Source organism: Protopterus annectens, chromosome 10.part0, assembly GCF_019279795.1.
Source record: "Protopterus annectens isolate FY-2018-M chromosome 10.part0, PAN1.0, whole genome shotgun sequence".
In the NCBI taxonomy this organism is placed as follows: Eukaryota; Metazoa; Chordata; order Ceratodontiformes; family Protopteridae; genus Protopterus; species Protopterus annectens.
The window spans coordinates 763,947,737-763,970,948 of NC_056744.1; the positions used below are offsets into that span (position 1 = coordinate 763,947,737).

Genomic DNA, 23,212 nt, shown 5'->3' on the forward strand with positions numbered 1-23,212 from the left:
GAGATTTTGCACAAGGATTTACCACAAGCAAGCATGGAAAGTGGATGCCCTATCATTCAGCTGGAAAAATCTAACAGTATATGCTTTTCCCCACTACCTCTCCTTCCCAGAGTACTCCTAAAGATCAGACAAGAGAAGCCAAAAATGATTCTGATTGCACCAGACTGCCACGCCAGCACTGGTACCCAATCCTAAAGAGTGTGTCTCAAGGTCCAGCATGGATATTGCCTCAAACTTCACACTTGCTGACCCAACAAAACAATCAGATCCTGCACAGCCATCTCAGGACCTTAAATCTGGCAGCATGGTGGATAATGTAGCCATTCAGAACACTCCTCTTTCAAAAGCTGTTATGGATGTTATCTTGGAGGCCAGGAGACCCAGTACCAGAAAATCTTATGCAGAAAAATGGAAGAGATTCTGTGCTTGGAACCAGGAACAAGGCATTGACACGTCTGTACCAAACATTCCTCAGATTTTACAATACCTGACTGAGATGCTGAACAAAGGCCTTTCTTTCTCATCAATTAAGATTCATGCCTCTGCCATTTCTGCACATTACAATACAGAACCACCTATCTTTTTTCATGCTTTAATAAGGCAGTACCTCAGAGGGGCCAAAAACATTAGGCCTCCAAGGAGAACACCAATTCCGGCCTGGGACCTCAATTTTGTTTTGGAAAAACTCACACTGCCTCCTTTCAAGTCAGCATCAACAGCGGATATTAAGTTCTTACCCTGGAAAACAGCTCTGCTCCTAGCCATAACCTCTGCAAGGCAAGTCTCGGAGTTACAAGCAACTCATGGCTGTGGAACCTTTCATCATTTTTCATCCAGACAGGGTTTCTCTGAGGACAAACCCTACATTTATGCCTAAGGTGGTGTCCAGTGTGGCCCTCTATCAAACCATTCACTTGCCTACTTTTTACCCAAATCCACAGAACAAGGGTGAGAAAATTCTGCATTTTTTGGACATACACAGGCAGTTTCACTTCTACTTGGACAGAACTAAAGCTTTCAGAAAGACTGAGCAACTTTTAGTGTCATATGCTGCAGGATCACAAGGAAAGGCTATCTCAAAACAGACTAATAGGCCATTGCATCCGTTTCTGCTATTCTCAACATGGCAAATCTGTGCCTAAAGGCATTAGGCCTCATTCCACCAGAGCAGCAGCCACTTCAGCAGCCTTCCTCAGAGGAGTACCAACCAAAGAAATCTTAGAGGCTGCAACTTGGAGTTCAGTGCACACCTTTACAAAGCACTACCACTTACCTCTCTACTCTAAGTCCAGAGCAGGCTTCACCACTGCAGTTCTGCAGGGCCTCATAGCCTCTCCTAATCCAATTTAGCCCAGCCACCCTTCCTCAGCTTTGGGATTCAACCCAAGAGTAATGACTGCAACAGTGAAACACGATGAACATAGTACAGTTGTGTACCTACCATAAATGTAGATGTTCAAATGGATTTACTGTTGCAAGTCCAGGTTACCTACCCACCATCCCCCTTCTCTTTGCTGGGACTTATCTGCACTTCTCTATCCTATACAACCTTTTTGGTGTATTTGCTTGTAGATGAAGGAAATGTTATTTTTGTGTATGCATTTCTTATTGATGTATTTTTCAGCCTATCTATTTGGGGCACCTGACATCTGGGGCAAGAAAAACTGAAGAAAATGGCATCGGCTGCATCTTTTATACTCCTTGCGCACTGACGTCAGTGAAGAGGCAAAAGCAACTGACGCTGGACTTAGACTTTGGAATTCTGGCCAACTGCGGGTAGCCTGCCAGCAGGATAACCCAAGAGTAATGACTGCAACAGTGAACACACCTAACATCTACATTTATGGTAGGTACACAACTGTACTTTCTCTGTGGTAACATGGGGCTGAAATGCCAAGAAATAGGACTGCAGGTCGTCCTCCCTGATTAGTTGCTTCATAGGTGGCACAGTCGTAGGGTTGGCCACTACACTGGCCAGCATAACTATCAACTGTCTAGATTTTTGCCTCATAATTTTAGTCTGTTCCTCATAAAATATGTGGTTTTCTTTCAAATCAGTGAGGGCTGAATTCACTAAACAATGACAGCCATTTAAATTTCAGACTTCATATCCTTCAGAAAATGCATAATAACAAAAAAAAACTTTATTCTAGCAACTTTCTAAGTTTATACAAGCAATATTTAAAATTTGTCCCTGTTTTGGGAATTAATTTTGGCTTTATCCAGATTTCCTGTGCTGCGAGGTTGAGAGGTATGCTGGCCAGCACAACTAGATGTTGCTGTAAGTGCACCAGCTTTTGTTCAGTCCCCACCTTTTGTAACGCTTCCTCCATGTTTGGCATCACCAGTAAACCATGCCTCACAAGACTTACAGCAATGTAGAGAGTAATAGCACAAACTATGATTTTCAGTTAGCAGCAGACATGCTGTGAGGATATTAAACTGACAACTGTGTGGCCAATGTTTTGTGCACACATGATTAATGCAAATTTGAGGAGACATTGGAGGCAAGACATACATAAAACTGATTTAGTCAGCAATCCACACATTCTAATAAAACAAAATAACTACATTTTTGGCTTCTAGTTAAAAGCAAAACAAATATGTTCAATTCACATAGTCCCTTCAAGATACAGACTGTCTTTTCAAAAAAGAAAGTTAAAAGCTGATGGACTCTTCCAGGTGTATCTTCCAAATCTATGAGCAGGTACATCACAAGGTATGCTTTACAGATTAGTCCTGACTGGTATTTCATACTCCATGCTTTCAAGGTCTTACTTCAGACCTTGCTACCTAGCTGATACATCATAGTTTCTGACTATAGCCTTGTCAGTACTTGCATTCTCCACACTGTAAGGCCTGTCTATAGACAGGATTACACCAGGGACCAGATTCCAAAAGAACTGTTCTTAGTGTAAGTGGTCAATTACATTGATAGTAAATCTTTTGGAATTGAGCCCATTGTTTTTTTTTTTTTTTTTTATGTACCAAAATCACAGTACATTATGTTCTGTTGGTCAGCAGATCACCGTACATTGGGGGAAAAGCATTTCTTCTGTTTTCCCCTGTTGTACAATATCATAATTAGCATATTTAGTGGTGCAGGGATGTGGGAGCACAGCAATAATTTTGTTATAGCAGAACTCAGTGCTCTGGTTTTAATTGATGCATCAATAGATACTCGTATATATAAATAAATGTAATATAGGCCATGGCTAAGCTAAAAAGTACACTTCTAGTAAGTCTTAGCTTGATGTGATATGACCTGAGATTCTTAGGTGGCTGCTGAAACAGAAAGAGTTAATTCCCTCCAAAAGATAATGCAGAATGGGGCTATAATCAAAGCTAAGTCAGGGTGGAGCTATAGTAAAATGGAGAGTGAAAAATCCCCTGCTTGGGGAAAAGATTTAGTGAACCAGTTATTTCATTCTGTGGAAAGAGGATTATATTTATCCAATGGATTTTCTTTAAAACTGAAGAAAACTGTTTTCTAGGGAAATCTCAGAATGTATGACTGTTTGGAATATTCCTTTTGAAGCATTGGTGATACTGCTTTATTCTGCCTGATAAATAAGTCTTCATTTGCTGGTGAGTGGAATTCTGCCTATTATGTCCACATCTGATGCCTGCTGTACGCTGTTGGAAAGTCCGCTTACTTTTGTATTCTGACAGGAAGACTGAACCATTTAAAGACTGTGTGTTGCATTAGACTGTGCTATAGGGAATATCTTCATTTTATTATGAATAAACTATGCATACCTCTCAAACACTGCTGCAAGAAATCTGGGCAAAGGTCCAAGCCTGAAACTCACCTTCTGTCACTTTAAGACATCACTCAATTTCTCCCTCATGGTCTCTAATCATGTAATATCTAATATCTCTTTTAAATATTATATTAGAATTGTCTCAGGTCTCATTTATCATGTACTAGTAATGTATATAAAAATAATATGAAAAATGAGTTTCTCCTCATATATTTTCTCCAACTGATGTTATTGTTTTTCATTGTGCTCTAGTATGAAACGTATGTTCTGTTGTTACTTATGGCAATATTTTCACTACAGTGTTTTGTAGTGTAACAATAATGTGTGATTTAAAATATCTGTAATTGATTTTTGAAAGATTGCAGTTGTACAGTTTTTCTCCCCGGGCCTTGCTGGAAATGAGCATGTTCTGTCCCAGTCAGACTTTCCCAGTAAACAAATGTCAAATAAACAAACTTTAATCTGCAGTGATTTGTCAGGAAAAAAAAAAACACAAATTTAATGTGATACAAAAGTATGAGTAAAAAAGTCGGAACATTCTGTGAAAATCTGGATAGTCGAGAGGTATGAAACTATGTTATGAGCAACTGAAGTGAGCCTATACCCTACACTGGAGTTAAGAGGGCATTGAAATGAATTGCATTCCTGCACTTGTTTAGTTTAGACAACTCACTGTTATGCTTGCTCACACTTGTCTGAAGAAACTCATATTTTATTTTGATTATTTTCCCTTCAGTGAAATAACATTTAATTTAAAATCAAGACTGTGTGTGTGTGTGTGTGTGTGTGTGTGTGTGTGTGTGTGTGTGTGTGTGTGTGTGTGTGTGTGTGTGTGTGTGTGTGTGTGTGTGTGTGTGTGTGTGTGTATATATACACCATGTCACACTGGATTCAGAAAGTTGTCAGCAGTCTTGGTAACCCTACTACTTAGCTTTTCTGCTGCTTTGTATTGTTTAGAGAGATCTAGAAAGCTAACACTTGTAAGCAAATAAGTACCTGATTACTGCTTAGCACAGCTGTCTCAGAATTGCTTTACTGAGTTTTCTGTGTCATGTGCATGCCCCCTGAAAGGTACTAAGCATAAACAACTTACTCTGAGCCAACAAGCTGCATATAATTGGTGCACCAATGGTATCTGAATTGCTGTCCTCTGTGCGAATGTACTTATAACCCCAGATATTCCTTGTGGTTTAGTGTATTTTTTCTAATCCCACCCACAGATATAATATAGCTACCCTAACAACATATTTTCCATCTATTTTCCCCCTTGGTGGGGAGTAGTTGTATAAAATATATCTGTTGGTGAATATTAGGCCAGAAGATGATGTCACTGTTTTCCTTTCTCATTTGTTTAGATATGTTAGTTTTATGTTTTTTGCAGTCTTGTTGACTTGGCTCTGCCCATTCCATTCACTCTCACTGTGCTCGGGATCACTCTGTTCCCCTACCCTACCCCCTAATTCCACCCACCCCCACTCCTAAACTTAAACTTAACCGTTTCCTCTCCTCCCCATACTTTTTGCCAATCAATCCACACCTTCCATTTTCTATCCTAATTTCTCCACTCCTACCCTCATTCCACTCCTACACTGCCTCATTCCGGACCCTCTTCCACCTTCCTAACTCATCACTACATTCCTTACCCCACAGCAAAAGTCTCAAATAACTCTACTCTCCCTTCTCCATACCCCTACCTAATTATCCAACTATATCCTTCCTCACCTAACAAGTCCACCCGGTACTATCACTCACCCACATACATTTTTCATTTGTCATCTCTTAGAAACCTGGCAAAACAATCCTCTAGAACATAAATTCTTATCCTATCACTTCTCTCCATATTCCTCTATCCATTACTACATCTCACTGCCCAGAACCCCATCTTCTTCTCACCATAAGATCAGATAGGCCCAACAAAAAAGGAGGTGGAGTACCACTAATTTTCCTAAACCACTTCAACATAGTACCCTACACAAATTCAGTTCCCCAATTTGCCAATGCAGAAATTACTTTTGCTTTCCTAAAGATTAACAACTGAACAACTGCAAAAAATCTTTGTATCATAGCTCTCTAAATATCCCCTGGAAACAATATTCCTTTGCTAGAAGAAATTCTTGCCTGGATCTTTACTAATATTAAAAATGAAACTGTTGTCCTTGGTGATATAAATATCAACTGGCGAAACATAACCTCCAACTCCCATCCCTCCGATATTAATCTATTCAAACTTTATGCAGCTCATAAATATCCCAAACAGACCTAACAAGAATAACACTACAGGATCCATCCTTGCTTGGATTCTCCTATCCCACCCAAATAAAATATCAGAAGCAGGCACACTTTCAGACACACTGAGTGACCAACTTCCCACCTTTATCCACCAATCCCCCACAGCATACCAAAATCAACACCAGTTCAAACAGATAAGAAACCTAACTGCCTTTAACCCTCAAACCTTTACTGAGATCCTGAAAAAGATTAACTGGCACAAACTAAAAACTCTCCTGCTAGACAATGCAGTCAACTATTTCAGTGCTAGACTCTTGGACACACTAAATATTCTCACACCCCCTCACATGAAAAGGATCAAAACTAACTGTACTCCATGGCTGACCAAGCCTTCTAAAGATCTGATGTACCTCAGAGATAAAACATGGAAACGGTATCAAACTAACAAAAACCAGGACAGCCTGATATTTCTAAAACAGCTTCATAATTAGATAAAAAATTGTACATAAAGACAAAAATCTTACTTTACAAAAATGCATTCTAACCAAAAACACAACCCCAAAAAATGTTGGAATTCCGTCACATCTATCCTGAACCCTGGAACAAAAAACAACTCGTGTCCACATCCAGGCAAACCTTCTCATGACATAGGCCTTCTCTCTCTTTAACTGATATTTTATAGACTCTGTAGCCAATTACTGCTACCTACCCAACCAAAAACCTCTTTTACCTTCCCTATTTCTACAAATACCTCTTCCACCCTTGAATACAACACCCCTTCTACCCCTAACTTCACTAGTAACCTCATTCCTACAACTACTATTAAAAGACTACTCCTTAAGCTCAATCCCTGCTCTAACACACCTGACAATATACACCCCATATTTCTAAAGATTGCTGCTGAAGCTATTGCATTCCCTATCTGTATTATTAACAGATCCATTCAAAAATCTTACATGCTCAAACTATGGAAGAAGACCTACAATTCTCCCTCTTCACAAAGGTGACAAAGACATCTCCAGCTTTTGTCATATCACTATCTTGTCACCTATCTCTAAGATCCTGGAAAACTACATTTACATTCAGCTAATGCCCTATCTACTTCATTACCATCTCCTGTCTTCCACACAACATGGTTTCAGATCTGGTCACAGCACTACAACTGCCGTCATATCTTTCTTGGATACTGTTAATAGAGCTCATGATACTGGGAAAATAGTATCTACCATGTTCTTAGATCTATCAAAGGCATTTGATACTGTTTACCACACTTTGCTACTATCTCACCTTACTTACTTTGGACTTTTCCCACTACTCTCAACTGGTTCTCAAGCTAACAGACAAGCAACAGGCCATCAAATGGCAAAACTATATCCCTTCTTATCTTGACACCTCTCCGAGAGTTCCTCAAGGTTCCATACTTGGTCACCTCCTGTTAATATATTCATTAATAATTTCCACACATCCATAAGCAATAGAGCAGTTATTCAAGATGCAGACAACTCAACCATTGTCTGCTCAGCTGACACTATTTCAAAACTGCAACTCAAACACATTTCTCCTCCACTGAAACTCAGATGTTTAATAACCACCTAGCCCTTAACCCAAATACATCCAAGATCATGCTTCTCATCCCTAAAAAAATCAACCCTGTTGGACAAAGCCAACTTCAGTATCTCCTCTCAATGTAAAGCACAACTAGAAGTTGTCAGCCACACAACTTCTATCAGTATCCATAGATGAACATCTACAATTTGATATTCACCTACAACAAGACATCCAAAAGAACTCATCAGACACACAGAATGCTCTATAGGCACAACCAGTTTCTTAGCCCCTCCACCAAACAAAACCTTGCCTCCACTTACCAACTACCTTCTCTAATCTATGGAACCCCTCTACTTACCAATCTTCAGACTACTTTAAAACTAAGCTCAAGACATGTTATAATAAAATTGCAAAATTCACTACAAATTCCAAAAACTCCTTCCATCACTGTGCTGCTCTTCACACCCTAAAATGGCTGGAACTACCAAACTACCTCAAATACCTGCAACTTTCCACTACACACAAACTTATATTTAAACCTTCCACTATGCACAAACTTATATTTAAACCTTCAAATTGCCCCACCCTTGCTTCTATTATCACTTGCTACCTCCCAAGTAGACCCCTTAGCTCTAAGAATCGGCTACTACTTCAGGTTCACAAGCCAAACTTGCCTCCCAACCAGCTTCTCTTCTCCTACTCTTTAGTCAAAAATTGGAATGCCCTATCATTGGCTATTAAAACAACCCAAAATCCAGCTCAGTTCAAATGTTCACCACACACATACCTATCTTCCATCTGGAAATATACTTGCACTCAGCCTCCTTGGGTTTCTTAGTTTTAAAGATATATTGTCCCTACTTACTATCCCATTTGTACCAAAACTTCCTTTATTTAATAACAATACTCTATAAAAATAGTGTATAACTTTGTGAACTAATTTGTTTGATAATTGTATATTATCAATATATAATTTTCTACATTTGCTATGTTTACCAAAATTTTCTGTGCTGTCTGTATCAGACATGTCAATGCTATTTGCCAGGCCACTGAACTGCTAACTGCGTTTATAACTTTGTAAGCTAATTTGTTTGTTTTGATAATTGTAGATGACCAATGTGTATACTTTTTCCTATTTTCTTGTACTGAGGAGCCTTTCTCCCCAGTCCTCTTGTGACACAGGGATATACTGCCAGCCCAGCTACCTGGAATTTTGTAAATAATTCTATGTCATTTGTGAACATTGATACGATTTATACAGAAGTTTGTGTAAAGTACTGAACTAAAATGTAACCACAGCATGCCCTGTTGGAATAGAACAGGAATGCACTTGCACTATTGTGACTGTTTAGATGTATATGTTTAATGGAAACTGGAACACAGGAGGTTAACTTAAAAAAAAATTTCAGAGAGAATTGAAATTAAATTGTTTCATAACCATGTAATAAAAGAGATATCTTTCAGTTTCAGTGCAGTAGCAGACATAATGTCTACAGCTGGAAGTTTTTTGTATTGTCTTGAAAGAGAAGTAATTACTGGGTTTAACATGTAGAAGTGTTTTTATTGCTTTATGATTTCCAGGATCTGAGAGATGTGTATTTTTCACAGGGAGATGCAAAATATGTTTGTACTTTCTGACAATGGGGGTTTACCTTGGGAACTAAAGTCAGGTGACAAAAAGTGATGTCATCCAAGCTAACCAAGCAGTAATATTTGATATTAATTTAAGAACTCTCTGAGAGAGATAGAGAGAGACTGGGCAGTTTGTATTTTGTCTAACAAGAACATCCACTCATCACCACATCTGAACTTGCCTTGCTGTAAGTAAGTTTTTAGGACATAGTAACTCTTTTAGATACAGATATGAATATAAAGTATAACTTAGATGTTTTCCTTTTTTTATTTGAGACTGTCCTGCTATGTTGTTTTAAATATTTCCTGTGATTTTGAACTCTGATGTAAATAGCCTTGCTCTTGGTCAGACTACCATTTGGATTAATAGTAACATTACACAGTAGGATTGGACACCCTTTGTTAAGGGCCTTAAAGTAGCTGATAAGTAGTGCCTGATGGCAGTGGAAACTACCTTATAGTCTGGGCAGAAGGGGGCATTAATTGTTCGGGTAATTATTATAAGCTCTGTTTTATGAACTATTTAAAAAAAAATATAACAGACTGCACTTTAGAAAATATAACTTTTGTTCCTTAAAATGTTTTCATTACTAGCCCCTTCAAAGCGGTTTCCTGTGGCCACTGTGAACAATATTCTGAAAGATGTTGTAACCAGTTATCTGCAGGAAGAGAAGTATGAAGCTGAATTGTGCAGGCAGATGACCAAAACCATTTCTGAGGTACACATTTAAGTAGTGCTTTCTGCAGGGTAGTTCTAAATGTTTATTTTTATTCAGAATATTTGTTACCAAGAGTTAAACTTTACTGAGTTGTTATAGAGGATGTGAAACCATTCAAAGTAAGCTCATGTTTGGCAGGTAAATACAAATAATGTTATTTTAATGATCAGGTATTTATTAAATGGGCATACATGTTTTTGTGCACTGATTTTACTATATGCATATTTATTTGCACAGTTTTGTGATAACATCCTGTGGAAAAATGTAAGACCCCTTTGGTGGCAATTTCCAAAATATAAAAATCAGACAACCGTGTTCAAGGAACTGCCATTTGGCAAATCCAGTTTTGTTCAAATGGATGGATACCTCTAGTTTTTTTTTGGGTTGGGTTGCTGACATGCCACCAGCCAGCAGTCCATTTTCTGCTCAGTGCTTCTTCTGTGTTCCTAACTTAGTAGCCCCAGTGCTAACTACAGATATGAGATTGCCTTGGCCATTAATGGGTTAGGGAAGGGAAGCAGAAACAAGGAGCAAAGCTAACATTCCATAGTGTCACATTTACTGTCTTACATGCCAAGGCTGTTTCACAGGCTCTATCCCTCCTCTCAGATCTGCAGCATTATACTATGAAGCTGGGTGGACAGAAAGGCATGGCCAATAAGGCCATGTATGGAATGTGCACACCTCTCATGTGGATGCCCCAAACCTGTCTATAGGCGCTCACCACAGAGTGGCAACGTCTGTTGAGACAATATCTCAGCAGACACACAGACAAGTCTACAATGCCCATATCTACACACACTGAAATGGTAACAGTGCCCCTCTCTATCCAGTGTAACCCAGCCCCCCATCTTACAAACATGGCACCAGGTTTATGTTAGTCATATTTCCACACATGCATTTGCGCGTGCGCGCACACACACACACACACACACACACACACACACACACACACACACACACACCGTACGTGTTAGTACATACATACACACATACACACACACACGCACACACACACACACACACACACACACACCGTACGTGTTAGTACATACATACACACATACACACACACACATTTTCCTGGGGATGACACTTGATTATGTGTCCTTCCTCAACCTGTAAAAGTGATGATTATGGCCTGCCCTCTGTAATTTATTATTTGGGTAGCCTAAGTTAGTTGCATAGTGTAGCCAGCCTATGCATGGATAAACACAGCCTGAGTGTAGGTTTGCATGCAACACTTTTAATGTTCTGTATAATGCTTTTTTGTGGCCCATAGTAATGAAGCAGCAACTACCACCTAGCCAGTGCCATGGCATATTGTACTCCCCTTCATCTAGTACAGCCCTCCTCTGACACAGGATCTTCTATACATTCCTCATTGGCTGCTCCTCCACTGCCTGGTGCTCTGGATATTCTTCCTCTTAAATGTTGACCCAGTTGTGTGGGATCTGGGAACTTAGGTAGACAGTGACCTATGTATCTGTTGTTGTAATAAAGTCCTTCTGTATTCCACAGCTTATAAACAAAGGGATTGTATATAGATCTAGGCATGTTATTCCCCCCTTTTACTCAGCCCTCATTAGACCAGTCATTGAATATAATGCTCCCTTTGACATGTATCTGTCCAGGCACATGCAATGACCAGAACGCCCACAGCGATACCATACTAAAAGGTTACAAGGCCTAAGCAACATGTCCTACATGGACTGACTCATAGCCCTGTCACTATACTTGAAATCCTACAGACTGCTAAGAGGTGACCTGTGTCTTACTTACAAGGCATCCTCTGACCTATTAGTAATTACTGATAGATTTACTGTACATCAATAAGTCAAATGTCATTGTAAATACTTGGTCTAGGGATATAAACCTCTTCTGCAACATCAACAGAAGCATTTGGTGGGACTATGTAGTGGGCTACGTACACATCAGTTTAAAAAATCCACTGAAAATGTGGGAGAAACAGACAAATGTAGGTTTTGTAAAACAGAGTTGGAAACTGTCACACACCTAGTTTCTGGTTGTGACATACTAATTGCAGAAGGACTGTATACTGAAAGGCATAATAATGTGGCAAGACTGCTGCACTGGGTATTGTGCAAACATTATGGTGTTGAAGTGGCTGAAAAACACTGGAAACATGACCCACAAAGCATCATAGAAAATGATGAAGTCTACATCACATGGGATCATCCATTGCCAACAGTTCAAAAGATAGATGCTAGAAAACCAGATATAGTGGTCCAGGAAAAGAAGACAAAAGTAGCATTGATTATTGAAATCTCCACATCCAGTGACTACAGTGTCCTGCACACAGAGAGACACAAAGTTATAAAATATCAGGATTTGCAAGCAGAAATAAGAGCAGTGTGAAAGAAAGATACCCAGATAGTTCCAATAGTAGTAGGAGCAACAGGTCTTATAAAAAAGAGTCTAAAATCTTTTAGATACGCTGCCAATACACGTAACTCTAGGCGAATTACAGAAGGAATTATTACTGGGCACATTGTGGGTGCTACAAAGAGCACGTTTGTCTGACATCAAAGAGTGAAACAATACAAATTTCATGATCTTTAATCATACTTTGACTTAGGAATGGGGTCCATTCCTGTCATGGTATTAGAAACCCAAAAGATTTGGAGAAATTAAAAAGGGACAGGTATATTTCACAGAGGATACCACTGCTATGGAACAGACTCCCCATCCCCATAAAACAATTCATCCCTGTCCATTTTCAAGTGCAACTAAGATCTATTGATAGGAAACAGAAAATGCACCCCACAACTGTCCCCTGTACTACTAATGGACTGATGCAGCTCCTAAATGCTTTATCTCATAAATGGGTCCCCTCAAATTTTCCATGGTATGATCCTTGTTATTCTCATTAGGGGAAATATATAATTATTCACCATGAGATGAGTAAGGGCAATCTATAACCAAATGAGATAGGTTATTTCAAGCACTAAAAGGGAAACTCATTAGGCTTAAAATGACCCACAAGGGCAGCTAGTCTAGTACTTACCTATGAACCTATGAATATGTACTCCTGCTACAACTGTTTTTTTCAAAATTATTTTATGTAGCATAACACAGATTGAAAATATCTTAGTACATGTGCTGGGGCCATACTGCAGTGTACCACAAGATATATTCAGGTAGTGAAAGTGAGCCTTCAACATGCCAAACACACACACAGCAATTTTCTGGATTTGTAACGGAGCATAGTTGTAGCTATTGTCTTCCACAGTTTGGGGATTTCAGATAATTGTCTTTAACCATGGTTCCAGGGCATATCCAGCATAGCCAATCAGATGGCTCTGCGAAAAACCATCCTTGAAAAACTGTTGATATCGGTTACTTGTGCCACATGTGGAAGTTGTGGGTATTGCCTTGGTGGCCTGCAGACACATTGTACGGCATACCTTGTGCACCTTGCATTTGATGGAGTGATAACCTTTGTGGTTAGCATATCTTATTCTTGCCTTTTTTTTTTTTTTTCATTGTTGGTGCAGTATGTGACCCCCTTTGCCTCATGGAAACAGATTATGTCATAAAAGCTTATGTTGTCAGTCTTCTTTGTGGTATGACGTACTGTAGCCTGGGATGCCCCTAATATGACTGTTTCCCATAGACTGCTGAAAGATCCCTGTAGCTAGTATTCTCAAACCACACATCCCTTGGCATCCACAAAGATAAGCACTCCATGCACCCCATAGGCTTGGTAATCAGGATGATGTATCTTGACCAGATCCTGCATGACGACTCTGTACACATGGTAGTGCTCCACAATTTCAGTGTTGGAAAGGGTATGACATATTAACAAACAATGGATGACATGACACTTCAGAGGGTAACAACATGAACACTGTGGCTACCAGCAGTAAACAAGCCTGTTGGATATACAGATTTATTAATACTACGGCAACCCTATACATAATTTTGCAGTTTGCCTCCTGTAAGTTCAGAATTTTACTGGAGTCAATGACTCTGGACATAGCACATCTAGACTCAGAATTTACATGTTGCTCCATCATATTGTTTTCCCTCATCTGCCTCCATGGAGTTTCTCATTTTAATAGTGATTTTCATTACCATGTGATTATACCACCATTAGTATATTCTGCAGGCCAACAAAAATTATTGGCCTTTCCTGCTCAATCTCAGTGTGTCTCTGAATCACCTATGAATGCATGTTGTTGCTCCAGGTGCACAATTGTTTACTGCAATGAGGAAAATATTTCTGAATCCCAGGGTGTGTTTTTATTAGGCCATTTCATCATCTGTATGGATTTTATATTATTCTTATGTGCAAGTGAGATTCTTGTTTAATTATATTTTTAATTATTCATATGTGCTGATTTATATGATTACATTTATTTTTTATGAATGCTCTGCATGCTGTGATTATGTTGAAAATGTGTTTGGCTGAAGTGTTTATGTTGTGTTGTGTGTTCCTATGTGTATTTTATGTCTGATATCTGTGTCACGCTTCCTGTTACTTTTTTAGAATGAATGGGCTTGTGGTTCTGAGAGTGAGTGTTTTGGGCATTGTGCACTTGCGGATTATCCATCATGCACATTATTGATTTAGCACAGTGTACAAATTTAATATTATATTATATTATATTATACAGATATATCAATTTGTAGTTTCCTCTTTTATTTCACTGTCTTGTCTTACTAGATATTTATGCTCTTGTACTGTTTATTATAGTATTTTACTTTATTTTTGAATATTGAGCTCTTTAATGTCTTCTTTGCTTTGTTTTTGTTTTGTTTTTTACCACCATTCCCCTGACTCATCATTGAGCTTCACACCCATTTAGCCCATCAGCCTGTTCATTCCCCATAATAGAGTCTGGAAGCCTGTTTGTTTCTGCTTAGGTGGTGGTTTGAGCAGTGTGAGAGCGGACCACCATCTGTTGCTCAGAAGCAGTTGCTTCTGTTTATGGCCTTATTTGTTTCCTCTGTACAATTGCAGTGGTGCAGTAGTAACATTGTCGCCTCACAACATGAGGTTCTCTGGTTCGATTCTTGGCTGGAGTGCCTTCTGTGCAGAGTCTGCATGTCCTTCCTGCATTCATGTGGGTTTCCTCTGGGTGCTCCGGTTTCTTCCCATGTTACAAAGACATGCATCTGGAGCATTTCTTCCCAGGCCTCCACTGAAAATTGGCTTCATCTCAAGTTTAACTTTCCCTGTAAACAAATGTTAAAATAAAAAAAGTCAACTATATCCCAAGGGGGTAGAATGTATTGGGCATATATGAGCAAACTGACATTGACAACTGATGACTGCTCTTTTGAAGGAACTAGTAAGGTATTTAAACTGAAATCAAATGCTGTATACAGAGTAGGAAGAAGTCATTCAACAGAATCAGATGAAAGCTGTAACTCAGTTTATACATATTTATCATCTGACTGATTTTATTTTTATTGTAATCATCTTGGTTTTAGAAAGGGCTTTATCTCTGTACACCAGGTAAGATTACTTTTTTTCCTCTTTCTTTGAAGATGATCTTTGTGTGTGTGTGTGTGTGTGTGTGTGTGTGTGTGTATGTGTGTGTGTGTGTGTGTGTGTGTGTGTGTGTGTGTGTGTGTGTGTGTGTGTGTGTGTGTGTGTGTGTGTGTATTTATATATTTATTTGGAAGGGGTTGTTGGCTGTAATTGCCTGACTCTTAATATTGAGTAGTTAGCTAGTGGTATTATTTACTGAATACAGAAAATGTAGTCACCCAGGGAGTAAATGCTCCGTGCACCACACACAAGCCAATAAAGTATATGTAACAAAAACATAGGTGCTGGAGCAAAACAAAGCTGCAACTCAGAAAAGTCATTCAATAATCCACAAAACGAAGCATCCAGATCCACAGCAGAAAGATCTTTCATTCACGAAGCAGACAGAACATAGGTAAGCGCTTTCACCCCAGAAGGGCTTCCTCGGACTGAGACACAGGAAGCAAAATGGATTATCAGGTTCAGGGCTGATGTATACCCAGGACTCAATGATAAGATGTCACTGAAGCCCTTCCTGAAATCCAGAGGGCTTAGATAAGTATTCCACTTGGTTTCTGGATAACAGTCTATATGTTTGTTATACTAAGAGACGTGTATTTTTAAATAATGTATATAGGCTCTATTAGATGGGATGTTTTTATTTTATGTATTAGATATATTTATATATTCTGGTATATGTCTCAATATCTATTAACGTACTGCTATTTTATATTATTGTTAGTTATATGAATCCATATTATCATTAGGTATATGAATATATTTCATATCTATGTATACACATGTTTGATTTTATGTTATTGACAATGATGTATCTGATTAAGTGTAAATTGCTTTTAATAAGTGTTAATTGATTTTATATGTTTAGATGGGATGAGTTTGATGCCTTTTTTGTCTTTACAAAGTGAAAGAATGATATTATTTTTATATGGTCTGAGGAAGCCCTTCTGGGGTGAAAGCTCTTACCTATGTTTTGTCTGTTTTGTGAATAAAAGATCTTTCTGCTGTGGATTTGGATGCTTCGTTTTGTGGATTATTGAATTACTTTTCTGAGTTGCAGCTTTGGCTCCAGCACCTGTGTTTTTGTCACATATTATTTATTGAATGTTTTAATTATTTTGCAGACATAACTATTTTTTTTTTTTTTTTTTTACTTTTTTTACTTTTAACAGCCATCATAAATGTATGAATGCATTTCTGTAGAGAGTGTGTCTTTTCTTAGTGGGAACTGTAATAATCAAACCCTTTATATATCTATTATTTATATATATCAACTCCATGACAGCTGTACCTTAGAGTTTGTGATATACTTGTAGGTAATAATAGTGTCACATTGTACATTCAGTACTAGTATTTCAAGGATCAAAAATGCAATTCTCAGATCTTGTTGTTTGGTGTGCATTTTCTTTTGTAGGCTCCCTTCTGTATGTAATTCCAAGACATGCTCATAGGCTAATAGGTTCATAGGAGGTTACTAGGCTAGCAGCCCTTGAGCTCTTACAAGCCTTGCCATGTTAATCCCAAGTTGCCTCAAGTGCCCTTTGTTAGATGGACGTAATTAACAGAGCAAGTCTATGATCAACACCGACTCTCCTGTCCATGCGGGGCATAGGCACCATGTAATTGCAAGTTCCAGAATTATGGAAAAAACATTGAAACTAATGGAAAACATTAAATGTCAACATTCAGCATTTTTCTTTTAAGCTGTTTTTTTGCAGGGACAAACCTCTGTGTACCCCCCCAATAAGGGAGATTACACACCCTAGAAATATATCAAGTCCAAGATCAGAATTCCTCAGAGAAAAGAGGATATTCCAGTAACCATTTGAAATGTCAGGACCTGTTAGAGCAAGTCCTGAAACATGGAGAATGAATGACTTAACATATATTAAGTCTGAGATGGCCATTTCTTGGACTATTCCCTTTTCTTCAAGGTATAGCGATCTCCTATATATTTGTATTTATATATACTTTTGGTGGTATGAGGCTCTTACTCCCCACATCAGAGCTGCAGGGGGGACTTGCCCCCACCCCCTGCAAAAAAGAAGCTTAAAGTAGAAGAGTGATAACAAGATTTGCTCTTTTCCAGTATTTTCAATCTTTTTTTTTTTTCTGTTATTGTCAATCAGCATTCTGACTTCCGACATTTCAATAGAGAGAAGAATGCACCAAGATACAGGGTTCACAGAGTTAATATACAGATGATGTAACTTACCTGTATTTAGTCCTGCTCTACCTAGACTCAGTCTTGAATCTCAGAATTTAAAATTTTACCTCCTTTGTATCTGAAGGTTTGCTATCAGACTATCTAGCTAGACAGATTGTTGTTGTGTCTTTCGGCTTTTCCCGGTTAGGGGTCACCACAGCGGAACTCCGGTCCGCTAATGATTGGCAGCTAATTTTTACACGCCGAGTTGCCAGACCTGACCCACAACCTTCAACGAAGGGACACCCATTTACGCATGTCTCCACGCAGAAGACGTTCTACCTGAGAATCGAACCGGACAGCGTCTTACTGTGAGGTGACAACACTACCGCAGCACCACCACCGCGAATCTAGCTAGACAGATAATTAAATAAATAAATGGATTGATATTTTTTTTATTTTAGATAGTAGTTTTATTTTTTAATTTCTTCAGTTCTTTTACAAATTTATTTATGTGTATATATTTAATTGTTTGATTTGTCATTTCTTTTCCTTTGATTTTTTTCATTGTTATATTCTTTTATGGATTATAGAGGTTTCTTATAGCTTAGTCGAAATTGTTTACTCTGTATTTGTGGACAATTTTTTTGTTTGATTTTTATTTTGTTGTATCTTTATTAGTGTTTTCAATTTTTTTTCACTTTTATCTCCAGCAGTCAAGCCCCCCTCCCTACCCAGCACATTACTGACCAGCCCATTTGCTCTCTAACTAGACAATAGCTCATCTCTCGTTCATTTTCCTATAACTGGTTGTGAGCAAGCTGTTATGTATATGAAAGTCTCCTTCATCGATATGAGAGTCTCCTTCCTCACTTATTCATTCAGTTTTAATTCTGACTTTATCCTGTATATGGTTGCATGGGTGTTGAAGTCTTTCCCAACAGTTACTGGGTATAAGACACCCGGAAAGAATATGAGACACTAGGCCACTATGAGACACGCACACTCATGCACACATGCATGCACACACACACACACACACACACACACACACATATATTTATTTATATATATATATATATATATATATATATATATATATATATATATAATCACCAGTTAACCTACATGCATGTTTTTGTGATGTGAGAGAGAGTGGGGACTTGCAGACTGCAGACATCTCACAGGAGGCACCCCAGCTAGAAATCAAACAGGGTAACTAAGGTCTGTATAGCAGAAACAGTATACACACTGCACCAATACCAAAAAGAAAGACTGGTAGTACAGAAAGATAACAGATACATTACACAAAACCTTCTGAGCTTATGGAATAAGATTACACTTACCATCAGGCGAAGTTAGCCTTTAACTTCTTAAAAATAATCTTGATTTTACATATATTTAGCGTGTGTGTGTATGCCTACACATATACATACACACACATAGAATCTGTACCACTTATTCAATGGACGCTACATTGATAATTGATATTGAAAATCATAAACTTTGAAACTACTGGGTTTAACCAAACCTGTCAAAAACCTTACAGCAATGAAGAATACCTAAAACAGCATTTTTGCAGGGGTACAGATCTACCTGTACTTTAGATTTAATATATCCAAGCACAACGGCAGGGAAAAGGAGAAATTCCCTTATCACACCATCTGCTATTCCCAGCAAGAACATGTACCGCATGGAAATTATCAGTGAAGGTGAATCACCTACACTGCTAAAACACATTGACCTACTCTTAGCCATACAGTTGCAACATTCAAAGACAATGCCTTCAACATATGCTACAAAATTTCTTTCAACTAAAGCAGGCCTGACATAATGAAAATAAATAAATATATATATGATTGTATCATGATTCTTTGACACCAGAAATGATCAACACACAAATGACTGACCAAAAATAAGTGACAATAAAATGACAGAATCGCAAAATACTGACAACTTCTCTCCAACCACCAGCAAACCACAACTTCAAAATGCAGAGCACATGTTGTCTGGAAAGTGCTACTGTTAGGAAAGTAATGTAATGTATTGGTTTAGGGTTGGGGCAGGGGTATGTGTAGGATTAGGGTTGGGGCAGGGGTTATATGTAGGGTTAGAGTTAGGATAAACACACATGAGTAAGGTGAGTGAGGGATAGAATCAAATTTTAACACAAGGTTATAGCAGTCAAGCTTGTTGAAGGTCATTAAGTTGTAAACATGACAAGTGAATTTATGAACTACTATGTAGCCCATAAAATAGGCACTGATACACTTTATTAATGAAGCAAAGAGTCTCTGCTACAATTTTTTTTATTTTGCTTTGTATCACTTTAAAGTGTTGTGGTTATGATTTTGTAGTTTTCCTAGAATTTGGAAAAAAAATAAAAATATTTTTCTCCTAAAATATCAGAACATTTGCTTTTTTATTTTTGTTATTATTATTATTATTATTATTATTAGTAGTAGTAGTAGTAGTAGTACTAATAGTATTATACACTTAGCCAAAGTAGGACCTTCCTCCTAGAAGAGGGACCGGTACTGACCTTATGAAATTCTTGAAGAATGCCTGTTAGACTGTGAAGTTAAAAAGCTATTGCCTATAAACTGCAACTATTGCCACAGTGAACTGTAAGGATAAATAATGTACAAGAAAATTCACAACTAATAATATATCTATTTATTTATAGGTTATCAAAGCCAGAGTTAAAGATCTTATGATACCAAGATACAAGATCATTGTTTTAATACATATTGGACAGCTGAAAGATCAGAGCATGCGCGTAGGAAGCCGATGTCTATGGGACCCAATGAATGACACATTTTCATCTTATACATTTAAAAACAGTTCATTATATGCTGTTGCTAGCATTTTTGCAGTCTACTTTGAGTGACCTCAAATTGAAATTTATGGAATGTCTTCATACATCACGAGCACAGCATTGTGTTTTTAAATTTAAAACAGTAGCTGTGACACTGAACCGAATACACAAAGCTTGACGTGCTACTTGTAGAGATTTAATTAATACTTTGGTGGATATTAATACATTGGTGGATGTGATGAAGATGTTATAGGAAGTTCTTCCTTTTCTTTTTTCCTTTCTTGTGCCTTATTCCTGCAGGAATAGGGATCTCCCAAGAACTGTACCCAACAACAATAACCATCTATTATAAATGGTTTTGTAATCTAACTATATATTTTTTATTTTCCACAGTTCTGGGTAAAACTAAGAGTTATTTTGTAACTTTCTGCATGTCTCCATTAGCTGTTAGTATGTCACCTAGTTTCCCAAATTGTGTTTTTAAACTCGGTAGGTTAATACCTCATTTGCACTCTGTATATATCTTTTACTAGCCCTTTGTCATGATTTTTGGCTAACAAAAAAAAAAAGAATTAAACAAAGAGTCAACATTACAGTGATAACACACACCAACATAGGCAGTGATATTTTTCACAAACACAGACATGCACACAAGCACAAACATAACATTATTGTTTACCATCATGTTTGAAATGGGCATAAGTACATTTTGAAATATTCATAGATTTCTGCTTTTATATATTTATGTGGAAAGGATGCATTGGTTCACTGTAGCTTGTTTTATTTGCAATGAGAATCATACAATAAAGAAAAGCTAAAACATTTTCAGTCCTACTCTGATATGATCCGTAAGCCAGATTCCAACAGCAGGATTGCCTTTCTTCAAATCTTATGTCCCTGAACTGTTTTCCCTGAAAATACTTGGTGCAAAACACAGACTACATTGAAAGTAGAAACACTGAATGCACTAGTTTCTTTTCTCTTGAGATACAGTAACTTCAGTGTTGATTAATGAACATATTATGGATATGGTGGATGGAAATGACACTTATGTGTTTTTATATTTGGTACTTATTGCTTATGACAGACCGTACTTCCTTGGAGGTAATTTAGGGAATTGAGTCACTGAAGTACTGTATTCATAAAAGATTCTCATTCAGTAGGAGGCATTGAGAATAAATCTTGGATCTTAAGAGGAAGTTATTCACTTTTCATGACTAAAGACTGATTACAAAATTAACAATAGAAGTTGTTAAATGAAAATAGTAAATTACTTTTTAAAGGTGTGACAGCTTGTTTTCAAAGACGTACAGCTCATTGATTTGTTCCTGTCATGTGATATATTAAAAATCTCTTAGTTCCTTCTCTTTAATGGCATGGATTAGTAACATCTGAGACAACACAGACTCAATGAAGCATTCTGATGTTATTGGAAAGTATGACATAGTTACATTTAGTCAGTCATTTATATTCTATCTGCACTTTTATAAGATGAACTTCCCCACCACATGTGGATGATGCTATATTCTACAATTCGTCTGTGCAATGATGGTTAATTGCCTAAATAACTGAGATGTATAGATTTTTCACTTTAGTTTTCTGGTAGTGATTGCTTGATATGGTGAATAACTGCAAAAAGGAACTGCTGATGGCCATCAACTTTACTAAAGAAATCTTATAACTACAGCTGGGCCCATTCCTTGTATCCCCATGGAGATGAATATGACTACAGGGGCTACGATGGCATATTGTTTAGGGACATGTTGGGCAAGGTGATAAAGGTCTGACAAGGTCATCTGTCAGCAGTATAGCTAACACGTAGATGCTTTACAAAATTATTAACTAAAACTGCTTATGTATACACCATAACAGCTAAGTGTTCCAAACTAAGTGTTAGCAATGTAATACTACTGAATTATCAGTAGATATCATTTTAGAGGAAGACATGTTTTTTGTACATAAAAAGACAATCCCACATATTTTGTCTTTGTCTTCTGCTTTTCCTTTTATGACATCATAGCATGTCTATTTAAAATGTTACCAATCATTTCTTTGTTGTGACAGCAGATGAGTTTTCTTTGTAAATGGTGATCCTGTCAAGGAAGAACAAAGTAACAGGTGCAGATGAGATAATAAGGAGCTAATGGGATTTAATGTCAAAGATGCATATTATACCATGACCGCCGAAAAACGTGCACGCTGATTGGCCAGCATGCCCACTGTAAATCGAGTTATACTAATGGAAAAAGGTCCGGTCGCCCTGACTTTTTTCCATTAGTATAACACGTTTTTTTAAAACACTGTCTCGCTATGTTAAATGGGTTTAACATAGCGAGACAGCTTTAAAATAAGCAACGGAGATCTCCGTTGCTTATTTTAAAACTGTCTCTGCTATGTTAAACTCATTTAACATAGCGAAACACTAAAAAAAAAAGCAACGGAGACCTTGCTTTCTCCGTTGCTTTTGCCCACAGCTCTGATGTACTGCGCAGGCGCGCAGTACATCAGAACTGCCGGATGCCAGACATCTGCGGAAGGGCAGTAAACAGGCATTATACTATGCCATTATTTAAGAAAAGTAATAGTTTCTTTTCTTAAATAATGTCATGGTATAATAGCAATAACCCACTTCTGGGTGTGGGTAATGCTAAATTTACCCACGGTTGGCTTTGTTTGGTCCCTCGGGCTTCGCCCTCGGGACCAAACCACGCCAACCGTTGGTAAATTTAGCATTACCCACACCCAGGCGTGGGTTATTGCTATAGTATTGTATGATGGTTGGTCCAGGTAATGATAATGTTGAACAAAAATGTAGCTAATATCTCTATACCAGCTGTA

At 37.9% G+C, this 23,212-nt stretch overlaps 1 protein-coding gene across 1 annotated transcript in view; it reads left to right on the forward strand.

Annotated features, from left to right (window-relative positions):
* DYNLT5 (dynein light chain Tctex-type family member 5) overlaps positions 1 to 21,198 on the forward strand; it is a 108,606-nt gene extending 87,408 nt beyond the window's left edge. The window contains exons 4-5 of the mRNA XM_044085585.1: positions 9,768 to 9,892; positions 20,243 to 21,198. Coding sequence (XP_043941520.1) covers positions 9,768 to 9,892; positions 20,243 to 20,446 — 329 coding nt within the window. The 3' untranslated portion in view covers positions 20,447 to 21,198. The remainder of the gene's footprint in view (positions 1 to 9,767; positions 9,893 to 20,242) is intronic.
* The last annotated feature ends 2,014 nt before the right edge of the window (positions 21,199 to 23,212 follow it).